This window comes from Mytilus trossulus, chromosome 11, assembly GCF_036588685.1.
Source record: "Mytilus trossulus isolate FHL-02 chromosome 11, PNRI_Mtr1.1.1.hap1, whole genome shotgun sequence".
Lineage (NCBI taxonomy): Eukaryota > Metazoa > Mollusca > Bivalvia > Mytilida > Mytilidae > Mytilus > Mytilus trossulus.
The window spans coordinates 44409692-44431468 of NC_086383.1; the positions used below are offsets into that span (position 1 = coordinate 44409692).

At 32.9% G+C, this 21777-nt stretch overlaps 1 protein-coding gene across 7 annotated transcripts in view; it reads right to left on the bottom strand.

The window, feature by feature from the left end:
• Window positions 1-21339, bottom strand: part of LOC134691161 (pumilio homolog 1-like) — a 52651-nt gene extending 31312 nt beyond the window's left edge. For all 7 annotated transcript variants that reach the window (XM_063551457.1, XM_063551460.1, XM_063551461.1 and 4 more), the window contains exons 1-8: window positions 21237-21339; window positions 20739-20988; window positions 17062-17121; window positions 14997-15135; window positions 14479-14588; window positions 14012-14026; window positions 12388-12611; window positions 11307-11535 (exon numbers count right to left, since the gene is read on the bottom strand). In XM_063551457.1, coding sequence (XP_063407527.1) covers window positions 11307-11535; window positions 12388-12611; window positions 14012-14026; window positions 14479-14588; window positions 14997-15135; window positions 17062-17121; window positions 20739-20945 — 984 coding nt within the window. In that variant the 5' untranslated portion in view covers window positions 20946-20988; window positions 21237-21339. The remainder of the gene's footprint in view (window positions 1-11306; window positions 11536-12387; window positions 12612-14011; window positions 14027-14478; window positions 14589-14996; window positions 15136-17061; window positions 17122-20738; window positions 20989-21236) is intronic.
• Window positions 21340-21777: the final 438 nt, after the last annotated feature.

The window sequence follows — 21777 nt, forward strand, 5'->3', positions numbered from 1 at the left end:
AATGAACGGCCTATAGGAATTTCTAACCTTAGTTGATATCAGGGGTCAATTGGTATAGCAGTATGTAACGTAATACAACGATCGTCGATGCATAATATGCATATGTATGTATATAGTATGCATGCAACTGGATTTCGACAACTCGTGGGTTGTCTTTTAGACAAAGAAGTTCCATTTTAAAGATATGAAAGTACGTCAATGCACGTCTTGTAAACTAATCTGTTACTTTTTGAAATATAAATAAGTTATATTTAAAAGATTGGATGGTTATTTCACACGTATTAAAGTTCTTCTGTCATCATTACTGTTTTTCAATTATTTTTTGAGAGTTCGATCTTAAAACTTAGTTCGTCCTGACATTTATGGAATATTTGCCACTGGAAGTTAAACAACCAACAATCAATCATCTTATTACAAAATTTAAAATATGCCTGAGCGATAATATTCTTTAAAATTTTAATGTGAAAGACAGTTTCTCCATTTATAAGAAGGCACTTCCATGTCTAATTTTACGTGTATCTACATTCCGGGACTGAGATTTATTTACTATACTAGCAAAAAAAAAAGAAAAGAAAAGAAATGATGATACGTTTTTTTTTTAATAATTAAATAATTAACGTTTAAAATATATGTAATTAACTTGATCTAAAACTTGACCTCGCTCATGATAGAGAATGTTAAAAATCAATTGTGTCGACTGCACGGGATTTTCCAACGGCGGGAAATACCCTGTAACTATAAACACAGGTGATGTTATATACTGACCGATTGTGGAATGTCAATTCAGGGTTAAAGTGATGTGTAATGATTGACATTATTGTCCGCTTGAAAGTTGAGGCTCTAGTAGGTTCATTTCAATTGATAATCGAAAATCTAAAATCATTTTTTTTTCAAATCAACGATGAAGTTTTGGATATTATGGAAGGGATTTTTTTAAGGACAACGGAGGTACCTTAAAAGTCTATAGGAAAATATACAAATAAAATAATATAAAACAATTTCGAAGGTCACAACTTGTATCTTATCAATGATAAAGCGACTTCATCAGTATTAACAGTTATAAGATTGCAATCAGATGACTTTTAATTTTGTTTGTCACGGTTTCAGGACTGGGAGTGTATAAGATTACCTTATATTACATTGTATTTACAAATGTTTGTTTATATTGCTTGACCCTTATGGGTGTAATTTTGCAATAAAGATTAAAAATATATACTTAGGATGTTCCATTCTCAGCATTGTTTCTGGTCTGTCTGTTCGTTTGTTCGTTCGTCCGTCTGTCCCGCGTCAGGTTGAAGTTTTTGGTCGAGGTAGTGTTTGATGAAGTTGATATACAATCAATTTAAAACTTAGTACACATGTTCACAATGATATGATCTTTCTAAATTTAATGCCAAATTAGAATTACCTCATTCCGTCAGTCCACTCAGGGACTTTCTATACTACGTAAAGAAAGTCCCTGGTCTGTTAAACATAGAAAATGTTAGTGCGGATTGGGCATCCGTGTATACTAGTGACACATTCTTTTTTTTAATTTATTAAACTTGTTCTCAGTGGCAGATCCAGATTTTTTTATATATAAGGAGAGGGGAGACTAACTGATAATGTCATGAGAGGACCAGCTCCAATCATTCTCAAGTGATTCCCTACATAGTCAATATTTATTTTTCAACAAAGGGGGCGGACACCGTGTCATTCCCCCTTTATAGCCGACTGAGAAACTCAAAGGGCTGTTTAGGCAGTCAATGTCGTCAAAAACTTCTATGTGTTGTATAGCCAGTCATTGTGTCAGTGTAAAACTTCCATGTATATCAATCAATCAAATCAAGACTATTAAAAACTCCTATCAACGCCATTCCCCACTAAATCCGGCTCTGGTTCTATTAATTTCATTATTTCTTCAGCATACTAGTATCGGTAGCATGTGAGTATGGTAGCACTCCGTAGATAGGTCTGTAGTTTTGCATGTATGACACTAACAGTTGGCCTAACGTATTAGAAGGCCAGGTTTGAAGGTCATTCAACATTCTGTGGCTCAATTGCAACTATATTTTCTGTGAAGTGCTACCTAAGCCGTGGCCAGGTGAACCCTACCCATTTTTTTCAAAGGATTTTCCAATAGCACATCGAAACACTTCCAGCATTCTATATTTTTTTCACCAAAAAATTGTACCTCAGCATAATACAGGTCAAGAGGTACATTTGTTTGAGGAGGGGGTTTCAATTACTGTTCTTAAGTTTAATTTCCTGTTACTACGAATTTTCGGGATTTTTTTTTTATCAGATTTGCCCTGTTGTCTTTTTTTTTTAACTCCGTGTAAACCCTCACACGCGATGTTTACAAAATTATTTAATTGTTTCAAAAATTAAATTTGTTGTATTACCTCTTTTAACAAAATAATATTTAGTTAGCTTTATTTGCGCCTTTTCAAAGTCCAAGCATTGAACATTGCAAACACATATAGATATTTTCAAATGAATTAGAAAATATCTTCTCAAATCGACAGAACGTACACAGAGATATTTGCCACTGGTCTTTACCCAGTTAACGATTCACTCTTAAATGCATTTCTCAAAAAACGATGGGGAAACAGAAAAAACACAGACTATATCTTTTGGATAAACAGCCAGGGACATTTCCAGACATGAATATAACTGCATGGACCATCGCTTACAAGTTTTGTGACAGAACAGACTTACAACTTTACTATAGTACATGTACAGTGCTTAGAACTGTCTCATAATTTTACTCCAGTTTACATAGTGCATTCTTTTATGTTTTATGATAACAGAACTGTGTTTTATCAAGGTTTATCATAACTTGTATGGTTTTATGATAACTGATTTCTGAGGAATATGTTTAATAATGCAAACTTTATTTAAAGATACGTTTTTTTCCAATTGGCGCTAAAGAAAAGCACCATATGAATATTCATGAACCTACAACGATTGCTCAAAATCGTTATTTAAAAATCCTGTTTGTGAGATGTAGATTCATTTCAATACCGAAATTTCGTCTATATATTAAGTTTCACAAGTGTATAACACGGACAAGCTATCAGAAGAATAAGATGATGATGGTAGAAAGAACTATGGGCGTCATGTGGCAAATATTACATGCATATCGGACCATGAGTTGTCAATCTGTATGAAAAGATTTCCAATACAACCATATTATTGAGATGGAATGTTTACATGCTATTCTCTCGTACTAGTATTACAGAGTTCTTGTGTTGTTCACCTTAGACAGACATCTTTTTAACGATGTTTAAAAAAAGACAGAACCAATTTAATGTCATATATCCCTATTTTTTAATATAACTATAAAATACCCCTATTTAGCGGACAAGCAGTTTATTCTTTTTTCTGTTATTGAATATTGAATACCAAGAAGGAAAATAAATCCCGAAATTAATTTGAAACTTTGATACTCAATAGTTTTCCAGCAAAATATTCACATCCCTTGGGGATAATTAGTGTTTGTCCAGTGGCATATATAACATGCATGTCGGAACAGGAAATTTGGCATAATGTACTTTCAGAACCATGTTCACATCATTGTACATTAGGCAGCAACCATTTGATTTTCGGGGGGGGGGCTATGGGTTTTTTTTCTGTACAAACTTTTTTTTTCGCCTGTGGCGAAAAACAAACTATTTTTTTCGCGGCAAGTCAAAAACAATTTTTTTCTTTCAATTTTAGCATTACATATAGTGGCAGCTGAGGGTGTAACAAGCAATTTATATAATTTTGAATTGCAACTATCTATAGTTCCGTAACTTTCTATCAAGGCGTATAAAAGAATGGTCGATAAGTGCGTATATTTTTGTTAAATCAATATTTCTTGTATGTTTCAAACTGTCCTTCACTTTTGAGAACGAGTACTTACATTTCCCCAAATTTACCCTTGGAAAAAATGTGAAAACAGATTTTTATTTTATCAAATCTTTTTTTTTTGGAATTATTTAGATTTTTATAAATAATATTCTTTACACCAGAAATGTAATTTATAAACAAGCTTATGCGTTTAGTAATGACTAGTATATTGGACACGCAAGACAGAGATTTATACTATACACCTGATAGTTCAAAATGGAAAGTTTCAAGTTATCGGTCGTATACACTGATCAATACCCTTAGAAGTGAAGCGATGCATGAACTTACAAGTCCGACAGGAAATCGCTTGAATACCTGAACGTGTCACCTCACAATACATTTGGGAGTAATACCTTTAGCCATGCTGGTGATCAGACAAGGGAAGGTACGAATTTTATTACATAAAAGAATTATGAACAAATTAGATTTTCGAAAACAATTTTCACGGAACACTTATTTATGCTCATTTATGACTTTGAACTATGACTTTTTCACCAATTCCCATATAAACAGTTAAAAACGACAGACCTTGGTTACCACGGTATAGCTGACTTATATTAAACCAAATTTCAGAAATCCTTGTATTGTAGTTCCTGAGAAAAATTTTCAACTTGGCTATCATGTGTAAAATCAATCAAGTGTTCGGTAAACAGGAAGTTGTTGAGTGATTTATCTGAAAATGCGCATCAAGTTCCAAGTATAGCTGACTTATATCAAGCCTGAAACCAAATTTCAGAAATCCTGGTAGTGTAGTTCCTGACAAAAAATGTGACGAAAAATATTCATGGGACGGACGGACGGACTGAGTGACTGACAGACTGACGGACGGATGGACTGACGGAAGGACAGACAGAGGTAAAACAGTATACCCCCTTTTTTTCAAAGCGGGGGTATAATTAAATATCTTACAATGCAAAGCTAGTTATTTGCGATGTGCGATGATGCGTAGCTGCATGGTAGATTACTACGTGAATTAGATCATTTTGATTATCTTTGAATTTTCACTAACACGTGGCTGTTGACACATTACACACAATATACTTAAAATACCTTGGGCAATTTACACTTCTGGTTTATTGTCCCTTTAACCAGCCAGTGTATCTGTGTATGATGTATTTATCTACTGTGCAAGGGTTGTGTAGCCAGTCAAGGTCGTTAAATGTATCTCTAGCTCCATTGACAGACTCCCATAATATATTCGAAAGCGGATCCCGAATTTTGAAAAAAAAAGAATGTGAAAGGACGTAAAGACAACATTACAAATTGGACTTGTGTACATGCAACATTCAATCTATTTCTTGTTTGACAGTTTACTGACTGTCAAACCCGTGTTCAATTTATTATTATGATATGGTTCCATCATTCGAAAATAAGTTATTAAAATCTCAGTAGGCTAAAAAAAAACTACTGGATTTTACCCACAGAGTGCAACAAACACAGGTCACGGAAATGGTCTCTACTACTTCAAACTTTGGCAATCTAAAATAAAATCTTATCAGTCAATTTCATCGTATCACAATTTCATGTAACAGCAGAAGATAGTGCCTTGAAGATAGCTGAGTAAAATAAATATTTTTTTAAACAAGATATATGTAGGGAGCTCTATTTTAACCAACCCGCGCATGAACAGATTCATTTTTTCTTGTATTTACTTCCTAAATGACACGACTCTAGAAATGTTTGCCACTGGACATCAATTTAAAAATTAAATAGAATCAGACAGTCATGCTCGAGCAAATAACATTGAGAACGGAACTTTATAGCAAGATATATACTATAGTGTATACAGATTGTATTTGAACACACACGAGGGTCTTGAATATTGTCTTATAGTTGTAAGTAATTTTTCTGTAGTCTTCATATTTTCCCCCATTATTCTATATTCTTTGTTTTCTTGGTGTCTATTTTATTTACTTTTTTGGCCCTTTGTTGTGCACTTTTTGTCCATATATATTCTCTCTTCTTCTATATAAATCCTATTCAAACCCTTATAAACATACACCATCAAAATGTTCAACTCAAAACCCCAGTTGACTTGTCATCCATGGAGTTTTTCTCAACCGTTGAGAATATAACAAATGCTAAATGAGTCCGTTTAAAAAAAAAGATGTGGTGTGATTGCCAATGAGAAAAGTCTGGATAAGAGACCATATGCCACAGAAATTAACAACTATACATGTAGGTCACCGTACGGCCTTCAACAATGAGCACAGCCCATACTGCATAGTCGTCTATAAAAGGAGAAAAAGTCTAGGAGTCCATTACTGATATTACATATATATATGATTAATGTATCACGTATACGTCTGATGCTTAATTGTTGACTCTGCTGGAAGGCAAAATATTTAGCTCTTTACTGACTAGTATTTAACAACTGAAACTAGATAAGTTATGAAAATCAAGGAATCTATACATGATATAACAGCAAATTTGAACGGAACCAAAACGCAAATTAGTAAAATAATAAGTATACAACTTGCATTTCAGCATTTTAATATTAGTAATTATTAATGATGTAATGCGTAAATAAGTTATCCTACATAGTGGAACAAATGGGAAGCCAAAGTACGTTAATGTCTGGATTAATCTTCTGCAAAAACAATGTCATTTTGTTTATTTTATCTGGTTAAATCTTCTGACATCAGACTCGGACTTCTTTAGAACTGAATTTTAAATGTGTGTATTGTTATGCGTTTACTTTTCTACATTGGCTAGAGGTAAAAGGGGGGGGGGTTGAGATCTCATAAACATGTTTAACCCCGCCGCATTTTCCCGCCTGTCCCAAGTCAGGAGCCTCTGGCCTTTGTTAGTCTTGTATTATTTTAATTTTAGTCTCTTGTGTACAATTTGGAAATTAGTATGGCGTTCATTATCACTGAACTAGTATATATTTGTTTAGGGGCCAGCTGAAGGACGCCTTCGGGTGCGGGAGTTTCTCGCTACATTGAAGACCCGTTGGTGACCTTCTGCTGCTGTTTTTCTATGGTCGGGTTGCTATCTCTTTGACACATTCCCCATTTCCATTTTCAATTTTATTTCAATAAACTGACTTAAATAAAATTTAAGCAAGTTAAACTGTAAGCTTGCCGCCGTTGATACCCCTGCCGAAATATTTCGGTTCACATGAAGTTGTTGAGAAATGAATCTGAAAACGCACCACACGGTACAACCCTGTAACCAAATTGATAGATACAAAAAAGATAGATACACAAACAAATTTACTTAAATAAATGTTTAATTTACATGTAATGTATGACGTACTTAAAATCATCTTTGTGTAAAGAAACGTTTGAATTGGCTGATCTTTTTGTAAAGCATGCTATTTTGACGGTTACGGATTCAGACTCATTAAAGATGCATTTCTTTCTAACACAAACCAGAGACATATATACACAAAAATTTACGCAAATGTTCCATAAATAATTTTATTTTAGGTCAATCGACAATTAAACATTATAATTAAATTAAAACAGATATAAATTCAGTTTCTCACGAGACAAAATTCGGCCACAAAATTCTACTGGCTACATATTTTTTATATATGACCAGAGACATATAATGTCTCTGATATGACAAAGTTGCCTCATTTCTTTTTTTGACATGTTTAAGACTCTTTTTGTTTTCCTGATTGAATATACACTATAGTATTGCCGAGTGCTTCTGTTAAAATAAAGTTCTGGTCATGGTTAAAATAGTATGTCAGAATTTGTTAATCTTTAAAAAACAATTGCCAAGTTATTATTTAGAATTCACCTCCGGTAATATTCAGGTGATCGGAGGGCAATAAATTGCGTAATCGCACACCTGTGAATTATCAATCACAACTCTATTAAGGACCTAATTACCGGAAAATCGGACACACACAATTTCACTGTGTAATTAAACAAACTATTGCAAAGATATATGCCGTACAGAAAATTTTCTTGTAATAACAATTGAGCATAACCAGATTTGAAATTTTAATTATGAAATGCATATCATATAACAATATTTTTCTCAATAAATGCTGAAAGATAAATATAACATTCAAGTATTTTTTATTAGAAAAGAAATTATAATATGATCTGATATAATTTTCCCATTGCTTTTCTTGATTATCTATCGAGGTTATTCATCCCCGACTTGATTGCATGTTCTAAATTTTATCGACGAGAATCTCATTCTGGGCCGCGATCTTTAACGGGATTTCACGGAGTTGCCAATCTCTGTGTATATATGTCTCTGCACAAACGATGCAAACGGCTAAGCTCGCACATGTTTTGATCATTTCTTTCAAACATACGTTTGCAAAGTTTACATAAACTTTGACAAACTATGCAAACGCTAAAAATGCTTCTGCAGTTTGTCGTTTGTTAGTACAAACGCTCCATTTGTTTCTAACTTCAACCTGATTAAACGAAGTTGTTTCTACGTTTGTAAAAAAGTCTGATTACCAACAACATGTACATGCATTATTGAAAATTCAAACAGGGTCATTACAGATTTATCAAACGATGTATTTGTTTCTACTCGTGTATCGTTTAGAAAACAGTAACGCACGCGACACAACGTTTACAAAATTCTTGTTAGAAAGAAATGCGGCCTAAGAAAAATCTTATTAGAATCACAAGAAGTTCTGATAGGTCGTAAAATAAACTTCCCATCACTTTATTCTTTTCACATGTCAATTTAAAAAAAAAAAATTCGCAACGATGTCATAATTGAAAGCACGAGGAAGGCTGACCAAAATGTTCAACTTGCGGCTAGTGATTGACAGGTATGATTATATCTTGGGGCTCTTGTGGGGAGCGTGGTGTCGGACGGAAAAAAAGATTTCCAGTATTCATATATATATAAATGTCGATCTGATGTGGAAAATTGGGAGTTTTTTTTATAGCACAAAGAAAAAGACGTTAGAAAAGTAACAATGTGTAACTATAAACTAATTACTCGTTTATAATCTACGAGACTGATCAGATCGAAGTTTGATAAAAAAAAAAAAAAAAAATAGCATTCAATATCAAACCTTGGAATAAACATGTTCAATGTATACCTGCAAATATGTCTGAATAAATTATATTGTGTATTTAAATTATCTCCATTGAATACAATACAATTTATTAAATGTATCTATGATATCCTCCATAAATAAATATCTGTACAGGTAAAGTTAAATTCGGATCAACAGATTGATTTATGACCTTCCGCTTGTCCATGTTGTATTGCAAGAATATCACAACAGGTGTTACTCACACTAGAGAAGTGTCAAATCAGTATGACATTATGTCGGATTACGGCATCTGCAGTAATTAAGACCCTGTTTTTACTGTTTTTACAGGAACTGATTTATCTTAACATGACAAATAAAGAAGAATTTTGTAAGGTGAACATATTAATTTGTAGTATTGCAAAGTAACCACGTGCATTTTCCTGTTCATTGGTCACATTTAAATAGATTATTCTTTATTGAACTAAATTCGATATTTAAATTGCAAGTAACTTTAATATCAAAACCACCGATTTTTATTTCTCGACTGAAAAGGGTAATAAGACGGTTATTTTTATCTGACTGTAAACAGTGTATATAATCACAACGATCTATTAATAACCGCTGCTCACAGATAACGGATTATACAACGATCTATTAATAACCGTCGCTCACGCATCACTGGTTCTATCACTGACTCAATACACACCTGTTTAATCGGACAAACGGATAATTCCCTGAGACACGGAAAATCTCCGGAGAACCGCAAAATATTCTGTAAAACGGAAAATTTACGATAAACCTCTATTTTTTATCCGTTCCGCGGAGATTTGCCAAAAATCGCGGTCATTTGCCAAATAGGTCTACCAGTGCAGACTGACACTTAGATTATAAAATTAAAATGCCCTTCTACTTTATGTATATACCACAACAGGACATAACACATGGCAAATCACAACCTTAATTATACTTTTTCTTGAGATTTCAAGGTTTTACAAAAGTTTGTATACAAGCCTACAAAAAATATGTACCTCCTTAATAATATTTTAATTATTTTTTTTGTTGTTCATCGTCCAGGAAAATTGGTTCCCAACAATGAATACACAGTATTTTACACAAATTAATGCCAAGAGCTGTATGGTGTTGTATTTGATTTAAAAGTGTTACAAAGTTGACACTCCCAGTCATCTTTATATAAGAAGACAAGATTGTGTCAACTAAGATTTTAATATATGCACCGTATGTCACTTCACAGAGGTGATAAACTGTCAAGTCGGCTTAATTAATGCATTGAAAGTTTCTTTTAGTGTTGAAAGGGGTTGTTTTATGAAAATAAACCTCACATGACATGAATGATTGAACCATGGAAGTGTCTTTATTATTATTGATGGGTGTTGTATTAAGTATTTAGTAACAAGAATGTGTTCATTGTACTGTCCCATCCACACTAGCAATTTTTACATTCAGTGGACCTTGAAATGGGGGTCCAAACTCTAATTTAGCATTAAAATTAGAAGAACATATGATAGAAGACATGTGTACTAAGTTTCAAGCTGATTGGACTTCAATTCCATCAAAAACTACTTTGACAGCTTACAAACTTTTCATAGTTTTACAAAAGTTTTGTACAGGCCTATGAGAAATACATCTATCAACTTCCTTGAACATTTCAATTTACTGTTCAGCTTTAACACAGAAATTGGTACCTAACAATGAATCTACAGTATGTGTTTTCACACAAATGTCAAGAGTTGTATGGTGTATTTAAATCTTAAACTTAAATGGGTGGACAAACAGACAGACATTAAAATCATCTTTACCACGAAAATTGGTACCCAACAAGAATCCACAGTATTTTCTTTTACATAAATGTCAAGTGTTGTACATGTATTTGATTTGGAAATGTTACTAAATTGACACTTCATGTCATCTACACATAAGAGAACAAGATTGTGTCAACTAAGATTTTAATGTATGCACCGTATGTCACTTCACAGTGGTGATTCAACTGTCAAGTCGGCTTAATTAATGCAATAGCTACTGCTCTTTGATGACTAAAATCCACAATAAATATTGGACCAAATAAAGACATTTGATTTTCAATTTCACAAGCAGATAGTTGTCATGGCTCAATGTAAAATATTCTACATGTTCTATATTTGCCATTATTTGCCATTATTTAAATACCAACATAAAAAATTTGATAAGCACTAGTTGACAAGTTCTCAAGTTATTGCTTGGAGACAAAAGTTTAGCTAACGTTTGGTGTGAGCCAAGGCTCAAGTGTTAAAGGCTTGTACTTTTGGCACATTGTGTTTTGGATGGAGAGTTGCCTCATTGGCACTCATACCACATCTTCTTATTTTTTTTTGGCATGAGGCATCACAAATAACTGATATAAAAAAAAATATTTTGTCTTCCAAGTTATTTTGATAATGAATGCAAATTATTGAAATCACAATACCTGAGCATAGTCCATATTAAAGTTTGGACTATCCATTGATGGCATCATCTGATTGTTGTAGTCAAAGTGGCCAGGGTCCAGACCCATGGGTTCAAATGGAGGTGGGTCCAACTGGAAACCAGGCTGCTGGAACTGGTTCTGGTTGTCAAAGAAATCATTGTCTTTGTTTGGTCCACCCATTTGATTCATCTTATTTTCATCTATAGGACTGTTCTGTCGGCTGCTCCTCCTGCATGTAGAAATACCCAAGATGTATAGATGTTTGTCAGAAATTACACATGATCTTAAATTTCAGTTACTATAGATTCATTAATTTTCAAGGGTACCAAATGCAATTTTCAAGGTTTAGGTAAACAAGCATATATAAAGTTTGCACCTCATTGCACATTTCAATTTGTGGTTTAATTTCCAATAACCACAAAATCTATGAAATTATTTTCCTACAATTAATACAAAATCCATCATATGCTGCAATATTAACTCCTATAGATATGTTATATTTTAAATGCTCTACTTCTCTCAAATATATATCTAGGTCACTATTAAACTTGGGATTTCTGAACAGTGAAATTATTAACAAAAACAAACTTGAACTTACAACATTAGTTACACAAAATCGTTGTATAATGTATCAAGTTTACACTGTTGACAACCCTGGTTAGGATGCCATAACTGTATAAACTATGAATTTAATGTATGCACCGTATGTCACTTCACAGTGGTGATTAACTGTCAAGTCGGCTTAATTAATGCAAATATACAGAAAATCACAAAGCTTTTGAGATTCTTAATGCTCCAGGAATCCCAAATTTGGTATTCAAATACATGGAAATTTACAAAACTAACAGTTTTGGTATTAAACTTGCAGTACAGATTTCTGCCTATAATCTATTTTTGCTAAAATTTGTGAAACTATTTATTTACTTTCAAATATATTATTTTTTAACACCCATTAATTTCACGAGAACTTCTTCCCCAATAAAAAGATGGAGGGTTATTAAAGAGTATTAGTTTTGTTTTTATGAATACTTCACACGTTCTCTTTTAGAGCAATGTTAATTTTAGAAAATATTAAACCTACCTAAATACATTCTCTTCATCGAGCCCATTCTGCATAAGTCCATTATTCTGAATATTTTGCATATTTTGCATATTCTGAATGTTCTGCAAGTTTTCTTTATTCTCATCGCTTCGGTCTCCATCTCTGCCTTCAAATGGTGATGGAGTTTTACTTTTCTTGTCCTGACCTACATCCCCCATACTTCCATCTTGCTGCTGGACCTGGGAATAGTACCCCGTTGGAACCTAAAGTTTTTTTTCATATTATTTATTTTCATGCCAGCATGCAATCTAATGTTTTTTGTAAAATTATAATCCAAATGATACAGCAAAAATTCAATTAAGTTTAACAAGTGTAGCAAGTAATGCCTGTTCAAAGACAGGAATCATATTGAAGTCTCATTCTTTTAACCATATTATCATTGTTTTGGTATTTAGCTACAAGTCAAATTTTTAGTCTCGCTGTCTGATTCATATATATCGTCTTTCGAGCTCTTCTTAAACCCTGTTTGCTTGAAAGTTTTGTGAGCATAAAACCAAGTGAGGTTATGTTAATTGGTCAAATATTTGGAAAAGAATGAGGTGGACAAAGGGTAAACATTCATCATGCTCAACTAGGACAAGAATTTTTCAATCTGATTAGATTAGACTGTTGGTTTAAATTTCCACAGGTTGATTGGTTTTACACTAGTAATTTTGGGGCCCTTTATAGCTTGTGTTTTGAAGGTGTACTCTTGACCTATAATGGTTTATTTTCTACTATTTGTGATTTGGATGGAGAGTTGTCTCATTGGCACTCATATCACATCTTAATTTTATCTATATGTATATAATGCATGTCCACATTTCACTTGCAAGTTGACAATTAATGTTCCAATCTGCTTTCCATTTTGAGGTCTTTTTTTACTATCAATAGATATAGGAAGATGTGGTGTGAGTGCCAATGAGACAACTCTCCATCCAAATAACAATTTAAACAGTAAACCATTATAGGTTAAAGAACGGCCTTCAACACGGAGCCTTGGCTCACACCGAACAACAAGCTATAAAGGGCCCCGAAATTACTAGTGTAAAACCATTCAAACGGGAAAACCAACGGTCTAATCTATATAAACAAAACGAGAAACACGTATATATATTACATAAACAAACAACAACTACTGTACATCAGATTCCTGACTTAAGTTTGTTACAGTAATAGCCCCTTTAATGTTCATTGAGTAGATATTTCATTGGTTCACATAACAAGGCCACAATTGAAAATAGTTTGGTTTGCCCAAACCCTACCCAAAGGTTGAGACAGTGGGAAGGTAGGTAGGCATTTTCTTTTCTTTTTTTCAAAAAGAGAAATTGAAGTATCAGGTGTTTATTAGTCTTCATGCCTATCTGATTAAAAAAAAAACTTCTTCAAATCAGGACAATAAAAGAATTTGAGTAGGCAGCTTTTTTCTGGGTAGGTAGCATTTGGGCAAAAAAAACCAATTCTTTTTTATGGCCCAAGAGAAAATAATTAATTGGTTGACATTCTGAGAACAGACAATTTATCAGTTGACAGAACAGTAATCAGAACAAAAATTTGACCAAAATGTTATTATATTACAATCAAATTCACTATTCTTTTATTTTGTTACATGTGCAGTACTTACCTTAAATTTTCTCATCTGAAAAGGAAAATATATAATGGGTTATAAGGTCAAATTAGTTTAAAGTTCATGGTTCTAACATTTAAACTGGCCAACAGAATTTCATTTCATACTACAAATTAAAGTCCGACTTAACCCAAATAAAAATATATGTGTGGTTCCAGTTACATTCCAAACCAGAAGTTCACCGCTTTACATACATGTGTTTGTTTGGAAAATAAAGTCTGTTACGTTTTCAGTTCATTTTAATGCATTCTGATATGAATTGTTCCATTTAAGCCTGATAGCAGGTACTTCTGATGGAAGTTCAGATATTTGAAATCTATGAATTTAATCAATCAAATTCACAATCTTCAAAATTTGACCATTTAAAAATTATTTTTCAGAAAAGTTTTCATGTTTAAATACATTTATTATATTTTGTGCTTTTCATACAGAGTTCTCATCTTTAGCTTAGAATTGTTACTCACAAACTGATTAGGTGGTCCTTTCATCCTCATCCTAGCATCTAACTCCTTGCCTGTTGGGGAACCCCCACTTAATACATACTCCACCATATCTACACCAAGTCCTCCAGGCTCTGAAACCATGAAGGATTGTCATATTACAGATGCATTAAATTCTGGTCTTTGAAATTAATTGAATTTTCAACTCTGCTTTTTTATGATTTTAATCACACTGTTTGCCGTTTGCCTCAAAGCAAGTAAGATAATCATTAGGAAATCAAGAATAACTACAATTTTCTTATTTTTGAAGCAGATTTTCCATGAACTAATCAATCAGGCTATGGAAATCAAAATTTAAAATAAAATATTCTATTCAACCATGCAACTAGAGGCTGAGTCGCTCACATAATATTTGTATTTACAATTGATGCATGAAATAATGCAACCGTTAAAGAATACCCCTTTCTTGACAAAGTAATATTTGGTCACATTTATTTTCAAAAAAATAAAGTTCAAAATATATCACAATGATCTGTACTTACCCATATTTCCCGGGTTCCCCCATGAATCATCTCTAGGGGCCATCCATGGGTTACCTGGTGGAAACATCTGTTTACCTGGCTCTCCAGGCTTGGGCCCATCCCCCATATCACCCCACAACTTTTTTGCAGAATTCTGCATCTGTTATAAAAATGTGAATACTTTGGTTTATAAAGAATATTTATATACAAACAGACCTAGCAAAGTGGAGAAAGGATTTTCATGGCAAGTTTATCCTTACCACTACATCATACAATGTATGCTCATTTCACAGTGACAAGACTGGACTACTTGTCATACTGTGGATTCATATTCGTTGGATACCAATTTTCTTGGTATTCGTGGGTACTGGTGAACCACGAATTCAAATGTACAACGAATAGCATATTTTGAATAGGCTTTGTATACAGTGATTGATAAAACCACGAAATCAAATATCCACAAATATGCAAGTTTTCAGCAATCCACGAAAATTGATATCCACGAAAATAAATGAATCCACAGTAAATATATCAGCAAGTCGACTTGTGGAGATAATTAATTCAACGAGTCGACTTAGTTTGCATCAAGTCGCCTTCATTACATCTTTTGTCAACTTGCCAAGATATTCACAACAAGATGATTAACATTATTTTTAATCTATAATATGAAATTAAAGACATAGAAAAATCCAATTACACATGTTCACATCACTTATATGACCATCAGAAGGATTCATAGGTCAACAAGACAGCAGTGATCTGGAAGGTTTTTTTCACTATGGGCCCAGGGCCCCTCAAAAATAAATTCAATGGGCCATTTAAAAAAATAATGGGCCATTTTAAAAAATAATGGGCCATGTTGTCAAATGAGTGGGCCATTTGAATTGACTTCTGTAAAAAAATAAAAAGTATCATTATTTTCCCATGTTTTGGAAAAGAGGTGTTGGTACAAATTTACCTAAAAATTATGATTTTAAATAATATTGTTCCTGTGATTCTGTAATTTCAATGAATATACAATAACTTCTTCCAAAAAGGACAATATTAAAGATAAACCTTTATTTACAATGTTTAAACTGTTACTGTTGACTTGTTTTCATGTTCATGTTTTTTTTAACATTAAATTTGGGTCTTCGTCGATACCATACTCATTCCAGACGTTCCGTATTAGAGGACATTTCAGGAACCTCCTGTGCACTTCTTGTATTATTATTATTGCTTCATCAAGATGCCAAGAATAACAGTAGAGAGTACCATTAATTGATAGAACAAAATAATAATTCGCTGAAGTCATGTTTACAAAATGTCAAAACGAGCCAAAGACCAAAAAATGACAAGGACATTTAAGCGCCTATAATGGAGACAAAAACTATATTCATAAAATGGCTTCAGGGGTTTTCAATCGAAATAATAGCAAGCTAAACTAAATCAAAAGATTATATATTAGAGTTAAATCTCGTCTGTAATAGCCAAATTTCACAAATGTAAAGTTGTTTATAAAAAATTATATCATGAATGATGGTTAATTGCGTTTTTTGGGTTATCAGTTAAACCGCATGGTTCTATTATAACCATAGGAAAACACCCGAGACGTTAAACCGCATGGTTCTATTACCATAGGAAAACACCCGAGACGTCCTAAAAATATATAGGTGCTCCAATGATTGGAGGAACATTTTACAGTTGTTTCCACACACATGTGGCACGGAACACGATCGGAAATCTATTTGACGATATCGAAACGATGTGAAAAATATCGTGCGCCACGTGGGCGCTTACATTTGTCACTCTATGCGCCATTTCTGGTGAATATGCGCTATAGGCGCAGGGCGCACGTCCTTCCCGATCACTGAGACAGTAAATTAGATGGTGTCAACTGTCATTACTAAAATAAACATGAAACGAAGCTACATGAACATATTATCGAACCCATGCCCTGCAAATAGTTTATTTTAGACTTTAAAATTTGGTTAAATGTTTTATATGGTTTTTAATCAAATATTAAAATTAGAGTGTAATCGTTGAACAGGACTTTGGACAGCTAGTGCCCCTTTAAACCTTTTTCTCTCAAATTTACTTTACTTACATCTCTGCCTCCAACAGCAAGGTTCTGTAAATCTCTTTCCAAATCCTGCACATTTCTAGCCTGAAAAAAGTGTTTTGCTTTAGTTATAATACACAATTTTTCAATTTAATAATTTTCAGGGAAAAGTTAATTTCACTTTAATAAATATCTAAACAACACAATGTACAGTACAGGTAGGGACTTATTTTTATGGAAGCCTTAATCCGTCTAGATGTCAGACTGGTCGGACAGTTGTCCCAGAGTAATAAACACCTGCTGTGCAATATCCAAGTGGAAGGTCGTAAATCAATCTGTACCAGCTTGATAAGAATTAAATGTTACCTGTACAGATATATTTGTATTTATGGAGAATAGATAAATGTAAAATATTGTTTTGTATTCAAAGAGAAAGAATTGAAATTAAAATTAAATATAAGAATTTAAATTAAAAATTGAATATTTAGAATTAAAATTAAAATTGAATATCATGAATGTGGGAATTTTTTTTTTTATAATTTGAAAATGAAATAAAGACGATTTTTAACAATATATTGTGTTGCCAATTATTATAATAGTTTTGTGCCAATAAACTATTTTGTATTTGCATTTGCATTTGTAAACCGAAAATATTTCATCTAATTCAAAATAAGAAGCCTAATAACAACCAAGACTGTTTTCAATCGAAGTTGAAATCAAATTGTTGAGACATCAATCCCGTAAATTATACGAGTTTTCATTGATGGTTATATTATTTCCCCCTTTTAAGGTCCTGTTCCTTTATATGTTATTATTAGAAACACATGTAAGTATAAGGCCAACATATCGTATTTATAAAATATGTATAGGCATTGTGAATATTAAAGTTATTTTCCTTTTGATACAACTTTCCCCGTCGGAGCCTCTACATCAATTCATACCTGTCAATCATTTCTCGCAAGTAAAACATTTTGGTCAGACAGATCACTCGTGCTTTCTATTTTGACATATTTCCCGTTAATCTCTTTGAAAGTCAAACAATTGGTTTCTTTAAATACAATATTTATAACGCCGTGATCATATTTCGATTCCTATTTTTTATTTAACAAAAAATTGTTGACAATCGAAATATTGCCTTTCTATTTTCATGTCTCAGTCGACTCTTTTTATATGAAAATCGCCGGTGTTTTTATTATAAATATATTTTACGAATCGATACACGAAAATCAAAATTTAACCTTATATGGTTTATTGAATAAATGCACATTTATACCCCAATGGGGTTGAAGGTTAATCGTACTATTCATGATCAGCTGTCTTTACTTTTTCGTCGTACTTCTAGTCATTCTATAGCTCGCGCAGTCCGTAAGAATTTTTAAATTGATGTTGTCCGAAGTTTAAAGGAGTTCTCCAAAGTAGAATATTTAAATGGGAATCCGGGAAATGACTGATAAAAATAAAACAAAAAATAGTTAAAGAAGACTAAATCTTGTTTTGATTTTACATGTATGTAAATCGATTAAATTTCTATTCTGGTCAATCGATCAAGAGCCTCAAAACTAACGCACAATACTGTCAATCATTCCACATCAAATTTAATCATGAATGGATTTTCCCACGGTCGTTCAGTAAGGTCACCTGAGTTTACTGTTACGACATTTCCCGCCATATAAGAATCTCGTGCAGTGGACAAAATCGATCTTTAACATCTTTTATTAGCATTCAATAATATTGTGAGTGGAGTCAAGTTAAAGTTCAACCACGTGCACACGCTGTTGATCACTAATATGTGTATCATGCAATTATCTTTTCACGGCAAAATTTTCTTAACAAATTGCTGTTAAAAATATATAACATACAAGTTTCCTTTTTACATGGATTGTGCGTAAATTAATATTACGCAATTAATTTAAGTTCGAGATTTCGGGATTAACACTTCGGGATCTGGGAATTCTTTTTTTCGCGATGTCGGGATTTTGATTTATTTAAATTCGGGACCTTGGGACTTCGTGTTTTTAAGCCCAGGATTTCGAGATCCGGACCCTAATTACCCCCTACCCCCAAATGCAGATCAATTATATAAATTTAACATAATGAACAAACACGGAAATCTTAAAATAAACTTATGTCCGGGAAGAATCAATATCTTCTTCTAGTGTTATTATTTGCGTTATATTTTATTGATACATCTCCAACTTTGAAGTTTCGGACAATAAATTGTTTACAGTAAAAAGTAAAAACTACAAAGAATCAGCAATCTACTAAATAATATACAAGTATTGCTCACTGTAATTATTTTTTATATCTCGGAACTGACCCAACACAGACTGAATTGAATATGAAATACATATTATAGAAATATTTTGCATGTGGCAGCGTCAAACTAACCCTGGAGACAGCATTCTGCTAATGGAATTACGAGTAAAACAAAAATAAACGTAAGCTTCCAGAAATAGAATACATGTAAAAATATTAATGTTTGAAATTTTATGCAAACAAATAAGAAACAGATACACAAAAAAAAACAAAAATAAACAACAAAGAACATAGAACAAAAATAATTTTGAGGAACAAATTAGAAAATAAATAGCAGTTGAAATATAAAAACCATAATTAAAAAAATAGGCTATTTTTATTAAAACAAAGTTTTCTCCAGTACTTCACCTGTAAAAATATTTTATGTCAAAAACGATGTAATCAATAAAGTGACTGAGAGGTTAAAATTACAGGTAACCTGATTCTGAAATCAGTGAACCGTAATTCCAGCAGCGTAATTCCAGCAGCACGGATTAAGATGAAAGGACAAATATATTGCCAATCACACCTGGATTTGTTGATTGATGGCCATACTACCTACCATAAAAATGTCCGATTATTGATATCCGACTAGACGGATTAAGACATCCATAAAAATAAGTCCCTACCCGTACTGTATGATGTGACCCTCTCAATTTGAATGACCCCTGTCATCAAGAAAGTTAATTTATAAAGAGATCTGTCTGATAAATCATTTTGTTTAAATATGCAATGTATCACTTTCGATTTTGTCCGTCACTGAAAAAAACTTGTCAAGTATGTAGCCTTTATGACGTCATTTGACAGATAAAGGGGATCGCCTGTATCACTGCACTATTAACGTTCATCAAGCATCTTAGTGATTGTCATTGTGCAGGATAAACTAGAAATAATTTAAGTTAGGTTAAAAGGTACTTAAATCACAATCCCTAATGACAACTCTGCTGAAATACAATTATGAAAATTTAAAGTCACAAATAATTCACGCAATATAGCTTTATAGTTTTCCAACACTCACTTAACATTAAAATGGAAGTGACAATGCCCCTAAACGCATGAATAATGTTGAAACTAAAACCAAAGATTTTGACGAAAATGCATTGAACTCGAAAGTTGTTTATTAACTCTATAATATGCTTGTGTATAGTAACATTAAAAACTAGATAGACATTATCATGTCAACTGTAAACAAACTTAACATTTAGAAACTATGAGGAACCTGGTATGGGGGAAACCCAAAATATATAAATGTATAAGCTGAAACATAAGAACAGACAATGTTGAAAATTAATGCAGCTTCAGCATTTAGTACTAAAAATAACCAAGTCATTGACTTATATTCCCCAACTGTAATGTTATTGAACAGATCAATGTAAATGGGTTGTTTTCTTTGTCATAACTCCAAACTTGAATGAAAATAACAATACCTGCTCAATGACACTGTCGTCACCAATAGCCCAGCGCTTCCCTGGGTAGTTACTGTTCATTTCAGCATCTGGCTGAGGTCGCTGAAAAAAGTAGCCTACAGTTGCATCGTCTTGAGAGCGACTGGAGAAGTTTTGTTGACGAATCCCCGCCATCTCAGGGCCGTTCATCATTCTGGCACTCTGGTTATCCCACGACACTTCATTCATCGTTAATTTTAATAATTTCAAAGCATTCTATGTTCTAATCATTCTGTAAGATAAATGTGCATGTGTGTATTGAGCTGTCATCGACGTAAACGCATGGGAAAATACAAAATACACTAAATAAATGATCAATAATAAATAATATGGCGGGAGAGTCTACAGGAAGCTCACCAGTCGGAGCGATTTCCCCATTTTATTGCTTTTGTTTTGCAAAAATAATGAATGCAACAGTAACTTAGATGGTTTAATAACTTATATGATAATTAAACAATGACCGATGATTTTATTTCTTACCGTGATGACTTCAGATTCCCGTGACCCTGTAACTAGTTTCTCATAACATGGCGATCGACATTGTTTAGAAATATGAATTGCATGTCGGGTACCATGTGTCCATGACGTCATTAAGAGGGAAATTGAAAGTAAAAAATGAAACTAGATTTTGGTCGAGGCGGAAATATAAATTTGATATCGAAAAAAAATGTGATGCATTGTTAACTATTTCATTTAATAAGATGAAATCAGAAATAAATTAGGCCAAGAGATTTTGTTAATATCCTACAAAACTACGGTAACCTAGCTGTCACCTATATGTATTTTTCATTTCCTATCGTTAATTATAAATCCGTTTTTAGATGGTGACGTTCCCTTGTCACCATCTTACGGTGTTTATATATCTCAACTTGTACGATTCGCTCGTGTTTGTAACAATGTTTTAGATTTTAACGAGAGAAATTTATGTATTACACCAGGGTTTTCGATATCACAAACTAGTCAAAACTTTTACTAAATTTTATCATCGGTATAAAGACATCATTCGTAAATATAGCTCAAC